This window comes from Rhagoletis zephyria, unplaced genomic scaffold, assembly GCF_001687245.7.
Source record: "Rhagoletis zephyria isolate East Lansing unplaced genomic scaffold, Rhagoletis_zephyria_1.1 Rzeph_scaffold_04287, whole genome shotgun sequence".
NCBI classification, from domain to species: Eukaryota; Metazoa; Arthropoda; class Insecta; order Diptera; family Tephritidae; genus Rhagoletis; species Rhagoletis zephyria.
In genome coordinates, this window is record NW_016161370.1 from 37,872 (window position 1) to 52,196 (window position 14,325).

The following is a 14,325-nucleotide window of genomic DNA, read 5'->3' on the forward strand; positions in this document are numbered from 1 at the left end:
CGATCTAAGCTCTACCCATCGCAAACAAAAACAAAAAATAAAAATAAAATAAAACGCCCGCCTTAAATAAAAAGCGTCACTACATTACTTTTACCACTAAATTCGTTTTTAAGTAGTTTTATTTAACCCCATTTTTAGGCAAACAATAAAGAACAGCAGGCAGTTCGAACATTAAAAACCACAAACGGTAACCGCACCAACAAATCTGTGCTGAATTTTAGCGCTAATTGTGTAAATTAAGATAAATAATTTCTTCCATACAAACACACACACACGCACGCACTTTATTTGTTATTTTTCATCACTTAATTGTACTCTACATATTAAGGTCAGGTAACATTACAACTAAATCAACAACAGACTCAACGTTCAACAGTTCACGAGCAGAGTACATTGGTCCAAAAGGTAGACGCACTGACCAGCCGGCCGACTACTTAAATACTTACTTCAGCTAATTCAGCTGCCAGTGCGTATCTCAGCGGAATGGGTGCAAGTGGTGGCATCAGCAAAACACGTAGTCATATATCTGTACGTATGTATATATGTATGTATGCATATTTGTAAGTGGCCAACAACTGAAAACTGTGTTAGCGAAAAAAGTACGAAAAAAACGCGAGGCAACAATAACAAAAAAAAAACAGCCGCCAATCTGACCGACAGCACTCAGCCGGCGGCATACAACTGTCCACAAGTGGAAATTGCGAAAGCAGTGCTATATTCTTACATACACATATGCATACGTACTTAAATATATATGTAAGTATGTACTTAACCGTCAACAATTGCGTTAATATGTAAACATTCAGCACAATGTGTTTAAAGTTGAAAAAAATTGTCGCTTTATTTGTTCAAATATTTATGGCTTCTTTTATTTCTATAAATATATCTTCTATTCTAGTGGCTTTTGCTGTTAAAGTTCATTTGTTGGCTTTATAATATGGTAAGAAGAGGAGAAGAAGAGTTTGACATTTTGATACTTTCAACGTTTCTCCCACATTTTTGTTAAAATTTCTTTAGTATATGGAAGGTTTCTAATGGAAAAAAGCTGAACCAAATAAAAAAAAAAAAACAAAACAGAACTGTAATAGCAGCAATAAAAGAGACCGCGCGGCCAATGTCTAAATGTTGGCGGGCGTGCCCTAAAGCTGCTGCTAAGCCACCAAAATAAAAGCGGTCTTCTGCTAAATTTGAAGCCACGCTGCAGTTGTGGTTTTGACCCTTCGGCCGAGCGCGGCAGTATTTTGTCGGCGTGTTGTAAAAAGTGGCATTGCCTTTGGCGGAGCGCAGCGCAGCTGAGCAAAGGTTCATTAACGAGTTCAAGTGCATTTCGATGTTTTGCGGTTGGGTCTGTTCGTTGTTGCTGTCATTGTGTTTCGTGTGTAGTTTGGCTGGTTTGTTGACAATTGGTAATGGAGAGCAAAAAAAAAAAAAGTTGGTGGGTTTGTTGTATGTTGCACATTTATGCGGCAGCATATCTTACCCGTAGAGCTGCTTGACGTGGCCATTTACAGGCGAAAATTGCTCCGAAATCTGGTTCGGAATCGCTGTAGAAAATAATGCACGAAATAATTCGCTGCTTAGCAACTGTCTCCCTCTTACTTAGTACATATTTACATATGTGTGTAATTGGGGCTTGGCTATCGCAAGTGCGCCTTTCGGTCGTCTCTGTGCATTGCATTTCGAGTCCAGTTTCGGTCATTACTGCTTATCGCGTACAAGCTCCCCATTGTTCCGGCGTAATGTGCGCAAATTATTTTATTTTCTTTTGCCATTTTTGGCAAGCCATTTTTCGAATGAGGCTAAAATGTATAACAAAAATAGCTGCTTATAGTGGGGAAAAGCGATTATTTGTCGAATTTCGGTGGTGGAAGAAATTTAATCGCGATTGAGTGGCCAAAAAACGGTACGGTACAGCCAAGATCCTTGTACCAGCATGCACACCCATGTATGTGTGCAATTGTGCATTTGTTAACACGCTCGTTTGGCTTTGGCTTTTGGTCACTAATCACAATGCAGCTGCTGGAAAATTTTACGCTTCGGGGTTCGCGTAATTGACGATTCGATTTCATTGTTGAACCTCATCTGGGGCTGCAGTTGGGCATGCGCATTTGCGTATACATGAGCTAAGTTTGAATATGTATGTAAATGCACGGAACATTTGGTATTCAAACTGCACCGGCGACTACGAAAAAACTTTAGTTGGCATTGATTTGCTCCACCTGGCGGCATTGAAAATTTGATTTCCTCCATTTTTCTTGGCACAAGCCGCAAATCATGTTTTGATTGAGGAAATGGCTGTGTTAATTTGAGGTATTAGACACATACAGGCGCCGGAATAGACATTTACATGCAGATGGCATTTCAATGCCACTGAGCTACATAATAACACTGCGATTGACAGATTTAGGTCGAAATTAAATCAAGGATAATGAACATATTCAAATAGAGGTAAGCGCGGCGATCAGTCCTGAGGCAGTTAAACACCCAATGCTCTTAAAACGGCAGGCGCCATGTTTAGGGTTGCCAGAGATATGAAAGCTTTTGATTGCCTTCGCTATAAACGCTACATTGTCTTCTTCTTATTTGGCACTTGGTTGGTCTGGGCCGAGGCCAAAAATCTTCTCCAATTGCCTCTCTCTTGTACGAATTTCCGCCAGGTTGCTCATCCCTATAGCTGGCAGGTCCTTCTGCACTTGGTCCTTTTATTTTGCTCGTGGACGCCCTTGCTTTGGTTGTGCGCCCATGGGTGCGGAGGCGAAGGATCTTTTCTCCAGAGTGGCGTCATCCATGCGTACAATATGTCCAAACCAGCGAAATCGTTGTATTTTTATGCGCTTAACTGTCCATGGCGTTACAGTTTGTCATTCCATCTTCTTCGGTACTCGTCGCCCATGCGAACGGCCATAGATCTTGCGTAGAATAGTTGTCTCGAAAGCGCCCAAAGCCTCCTCATATTTGTTAGACATCGTCTGTGAGATCTTTGTAGAACGTGATTTTTGTTCGTCGAGAGGGGGCTTTGCTTTTCAATTGCCTGCCGAGCCCAAAGTAGCAGCTGTAAGCAAAAGTTATTCTTCGCTTGATCTCCAGATGACGTTACTGGTGGTTTTTATGCTGGATCCTAGGTAGACAAAGTCCTTTACTACTTTAAATTTATAGCTGGCCACAGTGACGTATGTCCCGAAAAGCGTGGACTCTTACTTAGTCTTAGTACTTATTACTTAGTCTTGTCTTCATTCACCGCTAGTCGAACCTCTTAAGCTTCTTTTTCTGAACTGGAAAATTCTGCAGTTACGTCCCTTTATTTCAGACCGACGATGTCGATATCTTCTGCATACGCCAGCAACATCGTTCGTTTGCTGTAGATGGTACCGCTGCGATTCAGATCGGCAGCTCTTATTACGCCTTCCTGCATCTGATGGAAAAAGTCGGCCGACAGTGAATCGCCTTGTCTAAAACCTCGTTTGGTCGCAAACGACGCGGGAGGTCCTTCCCAATTTGGACGGAGCTGAAGATTGTGCTCAGCGTCACTCTAAACGCTACATTGACAACCCCCCAAACCCTGAAGATATAATCTCCCATAATACAACTAGCTTAGATTGGAGTCGCCAAACGACACGATACCTTCTCCGACTTGTCTAAAATTTCACTTTACGATTGCGTTTCTTTATTTCCGTGTATGAAAGGGCTTGTTTAGAGTAACTATGGGGTTTGTGTAGGGACTACAGAGAAATCGGTACATACGTATAAACTGCACCTATCCGTAGAAAAATCTCCTTCATACTGACACGTTTTAATTATATTTTCAAGAATTGAACACCCAATGGGTTTTTACAGGAAACACACATGAAACTAGTTTTAATGACAAAATTGCGACTACTTACTTTCACTTCATTGAAAATTATGCAATCCTTTAAATTCAACGGGAAGACTTAAGTGAAGATGCAATGCGGTAAATTACCAGTTACGTGCTTAATGAAATGGAATAAACCTAATTTCGGTGATGAATCTTTCGCATTGCGGCAAACAGGTAAGGGCATTAAAAAGTCTTCGAAACTTAAAGTCGTGGCTGAGACTTCTCGTTGTTTATTTTGGTTTTTTTTTTTTGGAACGACTGGACTGGTATGAAAATCACATAAATTAATCTTGCACTGCTCGTGGATTACAAAATCACAAGCACTGCAAGTGCAATGGACAGCGGTGGTGATGCAGCTGCAAAATCAGTGCAAAAACCAACATCATCGCCAGCCACTTATAGGGGAATGGGATAACAAAGAGTATGGAATGAAATACGAAAAATCGCTCACCAATATACCCGGTAGTGGCCGTGGCAGCAAGTAACAGTTTTACTTTTACTCTGGAAAGTGAAAATATTTACCAAATGGCCAAAAACAACAAGTGCAACCACAATGATTACAGGGGCAAACGCCGGCAGTTGAGCTGCTGCTGAACTTTTTGGTGAGCGGCACATAATCAATTTGCGATTTATAACTGCTGTTGCTGCTCTGCTGCGCTAGATTACATATGCATACGAATGGGTGCTGTGCTGTGCTGTGTGTTAAATGTGTTGTAATTGTGGTTGTAGTTATGCTCGCCTGCACTGCACGTGCACGGTGGGCTGCTGAGTGCCGCCTTTTCAATGTTGTCTCGCATTGCATGCAACCGGAGATCACGCTGCCACTGTACTCGTACTCGTTCCCGTTTGTGGACAATCAAGCGTGCGCAAGCGCTACAAACGTACACACGTTGAAGTAAATGCATACAGACCCTGCCGGAAATGGCGCGAGTTTGTAGCTAAACTTTAACTATCCAGAAGTCTACTAGTTGTAACTTTTTATAACTTATTTCCTTCGGCCGTAGCTAACCACTTTTGAAGGGCAATGTCGGCAAAACAGTGAGAACTTCCGCTGCGTAAGGTGTCAACTAACTTGTAACTAACTACATTTGGGCATAAAATATCAATATTAACAAAAGTTATTTTCCAGTTTTGCAGATGTTTATTTTATACACTTTATTTAACATAACTGAGGGTGTTCCCATATTCGAATTCTGTCAGACATAACCTCAAAATGATAATCAAAAATTTCGACTTTCATTTCACATTTGTCCTGAAATCGAAAAAGCATCCATGAAGTGTAGAAAACAAGTAGTTTTTGTATGAAAATATTTAAGTAGAAACTTGTTTATAGAAAACAAACTCCCCATAGCGCCTGGTGTCATACCTGCTTGAGTTTACAACACACTTTAAGCTAGTTTTTTTTGTATAGCTAATTTAAAGTGAGGTATTTATGGAAATCCCGCAAAAAAGCTAACTACAAGTTGCTTATTTTTTATCACTTGATAATTTTTTTTCTACAGGGTATGTACTCGTATGTGTAGGCAAACAGTTTATTTATGAACGTGATCTCGTTGGCGTTGAATTGCCGGAAAATATATGTATGGCTGCAGACACTTGTTGTAATCATACACAAACAGTAAATACAACAACAAACTAATGGGGATACTGACCGCGATTAGCGCAAACAATTGGCGGTGTCTGTCTGTATGCCAGTTGATCACCTATCATGTATGTACGTATGTATGTACCCTACAAGACATTGCTGAGCACTTTAGGCAAAAATTCTCACACATTTACACTTTTGTTTTTGTAGTACGGCATAAATGAGTAGTTTGACTATTAGTACTGAGGACTTTCTGATGACAACATTGAGGGGAAAGTACTCAATTTTTTCCCATGGCCTGAACGAAAATGAGGACTTTGATAAGCACTTTTGTGATTAGGGGTAATGATAATATGAGTACTCATATGATACTCAGCTGTCTTGTAGGGTAGCTTGTCTTGCATTTGTGTTATATATTTTTTATTAATCCATTTTGAGCTTATCTAATTTAACCGATTCTTGAGACAAAATACTGATTTCAGGCTTTTCCGAAGAAGCCCTTATAAGTTGCAATTAGTTGTTTCATGAATGGTTTTGGTCTCCACACATATCGTCGATAAGACCTTGTTCGCAATATTGAGAGGGCTTCGCCGGCGCTATGAAGAGTTTAAGCAGGGCTGAGAATCGAGGCGAAATTACTCGCCTATTACAATTGCAGCTTTTTAACGTAAAACTTTCCTCCAACTGCATGGCGTTCGTTCTTCATTGAACGGGATCAAATGCGGACCTTAGTTGCAAGTTGTAGCTGCTGTCCATCTCAACGTTATCACTTTCCGCTCATTGTAAAACTTTATTTTTATACGAATTGGGGACATTTGTTCAAAGATGGGGGTGAGCCTCAAATTGTCCTACACGACGCCCAAATTCAATCTCATCTCAAAAGTCGATAGGTGCCAGGATACTGAGAATTGGGGGCATATTGTCGGTGTCAAATGATCTTCTTGAACCAACTAACTCACTTTTTAAATGTTTCTAATAATCAGCCTGAGCCCCAAAGTCAATCGCCGGTAGTAAAATTGTTTTAATGAGTAGTAATTACAAACAAAAATACAAAGTAAATTTTAACAATTTTTTAAATTTCCGCGCCAACATAAAAACTATCAGTTCACTGCTTCCGTTTCATACGTTTTTATGATTTTCTCGCCCAATGATTTTCTGTCAATCACTTTTACTATCACTTCCAAGCTCACTAATACAGCTGCCTTCAAACGCGCACACAGACACCGAAAAGATTATCAAGCTGCACTTTCAAACAATGTTGCCGCCAAAAGCAATCACCTCAAATGACATGGTAAAAATGTAGTAAAAATTGCACAACTTTATCAGAAAAAGCAAGACGTGGACGAACATCGAAATGGTTAGGCAAATGTCATTGCCGGTGCGGTGAACAGTGGTACAGCCCCATATATTTTCGTATGTAACATTTATGGAAATAAGTCAAGAAAAAAACGAAATAAAAACGAATATAAATAAGCGCCACATTTTTTTCGAAAAATCGAAATAAAATATTCCGAGAGTTCATTTTTTTATAGTAAGAAGGCGAGGGAAGACGAAGGAAACATAGTTTTGTCCTTCAAAATTCTCAAAGCTAGCATTTATAATGTGTCATTTTTGTCTGCTTATAGTTATTTACTAAAATATTTGGTCGTTTGCTCTGATTTTTTTTTTTTTCTATTTTGTCTAGTAAGTGCTAACCTACAACAGAAAAAAAAAATAAAAACAAATTTTATAAGAAAAACACATTGCTTAATTGCACAAAAATCTCAATCAGTTTTATTTGCTTTTATTTTGTATAAAACTACCAATTTGGAACTAAATTAAAAACAACTTTTTTCATTCAAAAAATTTAATTTTTTTCCACCGAAACACCACTGTGCGGTGCAGTGCTTTCAATAAGTGTTTGCGTTTGCGTCACACATAAGTGACAAATCAAAACAAAAAATAACTAAGTGATGTTCGAAAACGAAAATAATTGTCGCTCATTTTGCAAAATGGCATTCGCAAATTGCGCGCATTTGCATGAAAATTACTTTGTCAATATTATCACTGCTTACATACATATGTCATTTGCAAGTTGTTAAGGATGCTTCGATGCTCAGCTTTTGGGTTTCAAAGCAAATGCGGCACAATCACTTTGGCAAGCAAGATTTTAGTATTTCCATCGCTGAAAATCCTCAAAGATTTTATTTAGCGACGATTTTAAATTTACATTCCCAGGCAATTTGTGCAGCACTCGAAAGCGCCAGACAAACAGCCGGCAGTGCAACAGCACTTCACTTCAAATTTTACAAAATTTATTTATTTTTTTAGGCTGTCTGCCAATACAGCCAACTAACTACGCACAAACACATACAAAGTTTGGTGCAAAAGTTAGTTTGTTAGCAGCACAACAACAACCACGTTGCACCAATGCATTGTTTGTTTGTGTATGTTTTTTCGTATTTGTTTTTGTTGTTTTTTTTTTTGTTTTTGGTTCACTCGCCCATTTGTTTGATTTAGTTCAGTTCACTTTGATTTTGCGCCCCCTAAGTGTGAGCGAAGCAGGCGAGTGCATTTTAAAATTTATTTACTTTCACTTGCTGACTGACTGCTGTACTTGCCGCAACATTTGCAATTTCGGCAGCTGAAAGTCCAAAGCAAAAACGAAAGAGACCGAGAAATTAATGCAAAAGCGGCTCCTGTGAGCTGGCTGTCATTTATCATTCGCTTGGTGCAGTCGGTGCATTTTGACTAAATAAAATAAGAAATTCCAATGAAAGCAACGAGTCTTTCCAGAGCCGCGTTGGTAGCAATTATTTTCGGTTAGTTCGGCTAGTGCCGAAAGTTAAATTTTCAATAGATCTGCGGCTAAAGCTAATTACTTATGCGAAGAAAAACAATAGCCAATAAAAAAAAAAATAAATATTTCCACTATTAATAGGCATAGAAAAATTTCTGACTGATTAATGATGTCCGCTTTTAGAATTTGATTTTAATATTTTCTAAGCAGCTGGCTGTAGAAGTGCTTCAGGTGGAGTTAGCTTCTTTTTCAACGAACTTTGTTGCCTAAAAAATATTCACCGCCCAATGCCCAGAGTATTCAATTAAGGGCTTTCAAAGTATGCGCCGTAGCTGAAAGCAAAACCTGCCCTTGGACTAATGACTAAGTCGCACATACATAAATATGCATGCAGAGCGAAATAATTTTTTAAAGAACTGCATAGATGTAAGATACCAGTTTATTATTTAGAAAAAAAGAGAAAATCTGTCGAGTTGTTGCATAAGCAAATAAGTGTGACCATTAGAAAACTTTGTACTCCTTTCAATAGCCTATTTAAACAATGACAAGGCACAGCGCACACAAAATAAGAAAACATTTCAGTTCCTAATTAAAGCAAACCTTTCCTTGAATAGGTATAAAAAACGGGGAAAAACCAAGCAAATGTTATTATGGCCACTCAAAAAAGTTATTATTTATGGCAAACGCCAATTGCTGGGCTGGACTGAAAAGAAATCATTGACCTTTCATAATGCTGCCACAGTCAGCTGCACACTCTCATGCATTCACATACGAGTACAGTACCCTGCAGTGAAAAGCCAAACCAGTTAGAAAAAATACTAGTTCATTAACTAGTATGTGCCTACCAGTTCGACGATTTCGAAGAACCTAAGCGTTCGGCGACATCTACCTTTGAATTGAGATTCTGTAACCAGTTAGCGACAAGTTTCGGATCGATATCGCACTTTTTGACGTAAAAATATTTCATATCATACGTCAACAAAACCGATACCGATTCGAAAATTGTCACTAACTGGTTACAGAATCTGCCCCCAGTCCTACAAAAATGATATCGTCCGATTCAGCGGAAAATCAGTGCAAAGAAAAAGGATAGAACGTGAACTGGTTGGGCTGAAATGCAAACTGGTCGAATTCTAGTTCACAACTAGTAGCTTTCCCTGCAGGGTACATATGGGCTTGTGCTTTTATTAGTGTGGGCACCATCGATCTTTCACATAGTCAATCATTGCAAGAGATTCTCAAACACTTCAGGTCTACGCCCAACTTCCAGTAGCAGCGTTTGAAATTGGCGAGCTTTCAGGCTACGTTCCAACAATAACTAAATAACTGTGCTGTTAGAGAAAAAGAAAGGATGAAAAGAAAGCAGCAAAACCGTTGGCTTTCCTCCTTAGTTTCTTCTTCCATTTTAGCTTAAAGCATTACTGAGTACCTGTACTAAGATTTTAGAGCCAACATTAACGCTGTATGTAGGCAGTATTTTGTTGTTGTAGCGTTGCGCGCTGAACGGTGCTGAAAAAGAAGCAAAAGCACAACAAAAAGCGCTGATAAAAGTGGAATAATTATAACAGCGAAAAACAGCAGCTAACAAATACTCGCAGCAGCTACCGATTCAAGAAGCGTGGGAAAGCTATGGCGGCGCCACATTTACACGAACCACATACACACATACATACATATCGCATTTAATTCGCTAGCGAGGCGAATGGCGGCAAGTAATTGCAATTACATATCTATGTGGTGCAACACCGGCCGCTCTGCTGCACGGCTGCCACTTTACAAATCGGCGCATCGTTGTTGGCGTTTTGCCGAAAAATGCCGTTGAAAATTGCTTACTAAATTTATGTAAACATTTACATGAATTCGTTGTAAAACTGTTGTAAAATTGTTGTTGTTAACACGATAGTTACAAACAAACACTTTGTTGTGGCTGTTTAGGGTCTGCGCAAGCGCTGAATTCGGATTGCAATTTTTTTTCGGTTAAGTGAAGATTATATTTTATTTGACTTGATTTAAAAGGAAATAAATATTTTTCGGATATTTTTCTTTATAGTCAAGGGAAAATTGCTTGGAGATGTTTTCAAGAAACTTTTTCTAGCAAAGCATTTTAAAAGGCTATCAAAATTGTTATTTGAATTCCTTGAAAGAGATAACTGCGCTTATGTTCAGAAACTCTGCTCTCCGATAGGAATTCGGTGAACCGTCTGGAGGAGTCTGAGACCAAAGAAGATGAGTACATCAAAGAAATAATAATCAGTCATTAGACACATCCGACCAAAAGCATACGATCGGTATTCGGTTTAAGTCATCCTATGGCACGCTGGCTAATTGATCGCCAATAAATAAATGCCGCATTTGTTGAATATACTCGTAGTTTACAAATGCGCATTGCAGATCAAAAAGTTGCGTTCAACGCCATGGCAGAGGCCTTTGTTACAAATCGTTTAAGACGGCTTTTAGTTATTCTAATATTTATGCTTAAAACTGGTCTCCAATAGTTAAGTTTTTCATTGGCAAAGCATAGAGATGTGTTTGTGCGCAAATTAACTAAAACAATGTCAAGGTTGGCAAGCAATTTTATGATCAACAAAGGCCACATAAATCTGATGGCAATAACGAAACCTGTAAAATAAAGTAGGTATTTCATATTTTAGTACATATGCTTAAATTTGCATTTAGGCACATTAGGATGTCCCAGAATTTTTTGCAACATATGCATATCGTTACCTTAATTCACAAAGGCCATAACCAACAAATTTTCTATTTTACAGCAGTGGCATAACTGCGTTGGTTTTGGTACTAAAACCTTAAAATTTTTATTGGAGGTATATTTTAATATATCCTACCAAAATCTGTAAAAAACGTAGTTTCGAAAAAAAATTTTGGTTATGGCCTTTGTGAATTAAGGTAACGATATTCTCCTTGCTCGGATGCTATCCATCAATAATGAAGAACAACTCGTCGTCTGGTCAGCTCATCCGTCATGAGAACTATGTACCAAAAGTAGAAGGGGACATTCGGTGATCGATGGCAATAATTCCGGGTTTCAATGTTGTATCTTTCGGAGAGGTGACACGGCCTTGTCTTCCTGCAAAGACTGCATCGTCTACCCAGTAACTCGTCTAAAAGTTGTTGAAGCTCGAAATATCCTATCGTGACAACGAGCGAGAGCGGGAGAAATTTCGGACCATATTAAAATATTTTAAGAGTTTAGCTCAGGCGAAGCCGCGCACAATTGAAGAGTGATCAGAGTGGAGCCTTAAATATTCTAGCGAAAAGCGACCACATTGCAATGAAAATCGCTGATGCAATTTCTTTGTCATTAATTAAAATCCTATTTTTGTCATTGGCTTACGACATACAACGTAAATGCCAAATTCAATGAAAAAGTGAAAGTGTGAATGGCCAACCGCTCAGCATTGCACAAAAACGCTGCGAACATGCGTGCAACACATCCAAAATGGCATAGCAGCAATCCGCGTTTTGCCAAAGTGTTGCATGCGATAAAGGCAAAAAAGGAAGTGGCGCTGCGATATTTGGCGCATTCGCAACGCGATCGAGTAGCGCGTGCGCGAATTTAGAAATATTTGCAATAAATATTTGCTTTCGTCTCATTAGCCATTGCCTTAGCCATCCATACCCAGAGGGGATATTCCGCGCGTTGTGTCCGTACGCACAGCACGCATTTGCGCGACCACTCACTCAAATTGGTATTGCAGGAACAGAGCGCTGCCGCCGGTGTGTGGAATGTCCGCAAAAGCATTCGAATTCGGCTCAACGACCTGTGTATCCAATCGATTAATTATGGCATCGTCAAACAGCAACAGCCATCCGTTAACGCCGCATGCACCGAAGCGTTCATTTTTAGTCTGACTTTTTTTATTTTTTGCTCTGCAATGCCTGCTTGCCTAATAACAACCAGCCGCCGTATTAACACGAGCTCAAATTGATGATTCCCGGCAGTCAATCAAGCAGTTCATCAATAAAATGAAAGCCACTGATGTGTGACATAACAGCTTTACAGCGCTGAAGTAATTCACAATTGAAATGTCACTTTGCCAATTGATTGCAGTTAATTACCAATTTGGTTACTACTTCCTTGAGTTGGAAGCTTAAGTCTCAGTTTGGCGTTTTAAGCCGAATACTATATGCAAGACTACTTAATTTAAGATTTTTTTCTCGAATCCTAATAAAAGCAATGCTACAATGACAATCCCCTTTCATTCCCTAAGATCGGATGCTGAAACTGAGTTAGTTGCGTATTCGTAGGCGCTTTCACACCACACCTTTGGGGCATATTCATCTCGGCTCCAAGGCTTTAAATAGGCACTACGCTGGTAAAATGGATTCGTTCATTGCGAATAACTGCGCTCAGGGCGGCGAGCTCAATTTTTTGTTCTGGGTCTGGTAATTGATTCTCACACCAGCCTTTGCAGATGACCAAGCACGAGGCTTGTCACGGATCCATCTCCCACGGTTGTTTTCAGAAAAGCGCAAACCGTACTAATTATGATTGCCACTTAGTTTGAAGGGAATGGACTCCCCGCTAAGTAAACAAAAAGGTTTCTGGCTATCTCCTCTTAGTTGGGGAGATTGTATGGTTAAATTTTCTTTCACAATTCAGTATCACGAAATAAAGTATCTAGGAGGAATTCTGGATGTCAGATTTTGATGGAAGTCGCAGTATAAGACCTTCAAGATCTTGGCGGCATTTTTGCATTTCAAGCCAACTTTTGGCAAAACATGGGATCTACTATGAAGGTGAATTCTCTAAATCAACATGTCATCTAATTATCAGTTATGCGTCAGTGATAAGGTGGAGCAGACTCCCAACTAATAGAGTGGATAGTCCGCTTGTTAAACTTCAAAGACAACAGTCGTGTACTATACAGGAGCCTTCTCTACAATGCCTGGTCTTGATACACTGACGCACTTACCATCAACAGCTTTATACGAGGGAAGCCCTAAACACGACCTGCAGATTCAAAATAAATGAAACTAGGTGTGACATAAAATGGGACTCGGGATAGTGTACCATCATTCCCCTTTCGAAAAAGGTTCCACGATGTCAAGTTTCAAGGCATCTGACCATTGGCTAGAGAAATACAGGTATTCCTTGGTCCGCAAATAGTTATAGCTTCATCTTTTGGGCCTTGAAATCGTATGAAATTGGTTCAATATATCGCTAAGCATTTACTGGGGTAACTCAGACGGTCCAGCAACATATTTGTTCGCTTTCACTAAGCAGATGGGATTACATACAGATTTTGTAGTGGTAAATATTTTCAAAAAAAAATAAAAAAATATTACCAAATTACATTCTATTCAAGGCCAGTTCATACAAGGTGGTGTTGCCAGAACAACTGCTTCAATTCGCCTCGGTACACAGATGTCAAAACTTCTTATGAGTGAATGTGAAAGTAAGAGTGTTGGAATGTTCTTTCCCTCTTCCTCCTTATGTGAAGAATAGCTGAAATTTGGCATTTGTGTACCGAAAGCGAAAACCATACACAAATGTAGTTTTTGTTTTTATACTACCGCTATTGCCTTATATGAATTCCCCTTGATTCTATATCAGCAGCCTGACTAACTGTGGCTGATAAGGAAATCAGCTCGAGAATGTGAGTGACTGATTCTTTCAATCCTGGTAGAAGGACCTGTTTGCATTTGGGATGAACAATTAGCGTAGAAGCAATTTTATTTTGAATTTTATTTTTTAGTTTTCATTTTTTATTAAAAACAAACAAAACGAGAAAAAGTGAAAAGTGTTGCTATGCACGGTTGCAATTTGTGGATACTTTTGCATGAGGCAATCGCGTAATGTTTCAAACCCGTAACAACGTGATGAGATATTGTTATCACAAGGTTTAATTTATAAATGCAATTTTATGTTCAATAGGAATATTTAAATCAAAAGCGTTTACATATTGAATTCACCCAAAATATAAAGCCATTCCCCGATTCCCCCAAAATATTCAAATTCCACCGAACTCGGGGAATTCTACACTCCCAAATATAAAAAAATTATGTTTCTATGGAATCTTTGTTCAACTTACGGTAAAAAATATTGTGGTACATCGCATTATCAACTCACCTAAAATAGAAAGAAAA

At 39.1% G+C, this 14,325-nt stretch overlaps 1 protein-coding gene across 1 annotated transcript in view; it reads right to left on the bottom strand.

The window, feature by feature from the left end:
* The window catches only part of LOC108370512 (rhoGEF domain-containing protein gxcJ-like), a 52,113-nt gene extending 37,807 nt beyond the window's left edge, over positions 1-14,306 (bottom strand). Inside the window, exon 1 of the mRNA XM_017625841.1 lies at positions 14,271-14,306. Coding sequence (XP_017481330.1) covers positions 14,271-14,297 — 27 coding nt within the window. The 5' untranslated portion in view covers positions 14,298-14,306. The remainder of the gene's footprint in view (positions 1-14,270) is intronic.
* Between the last annotated feature and the right edge of the window lie 19 nt (positions 14,307-14,325).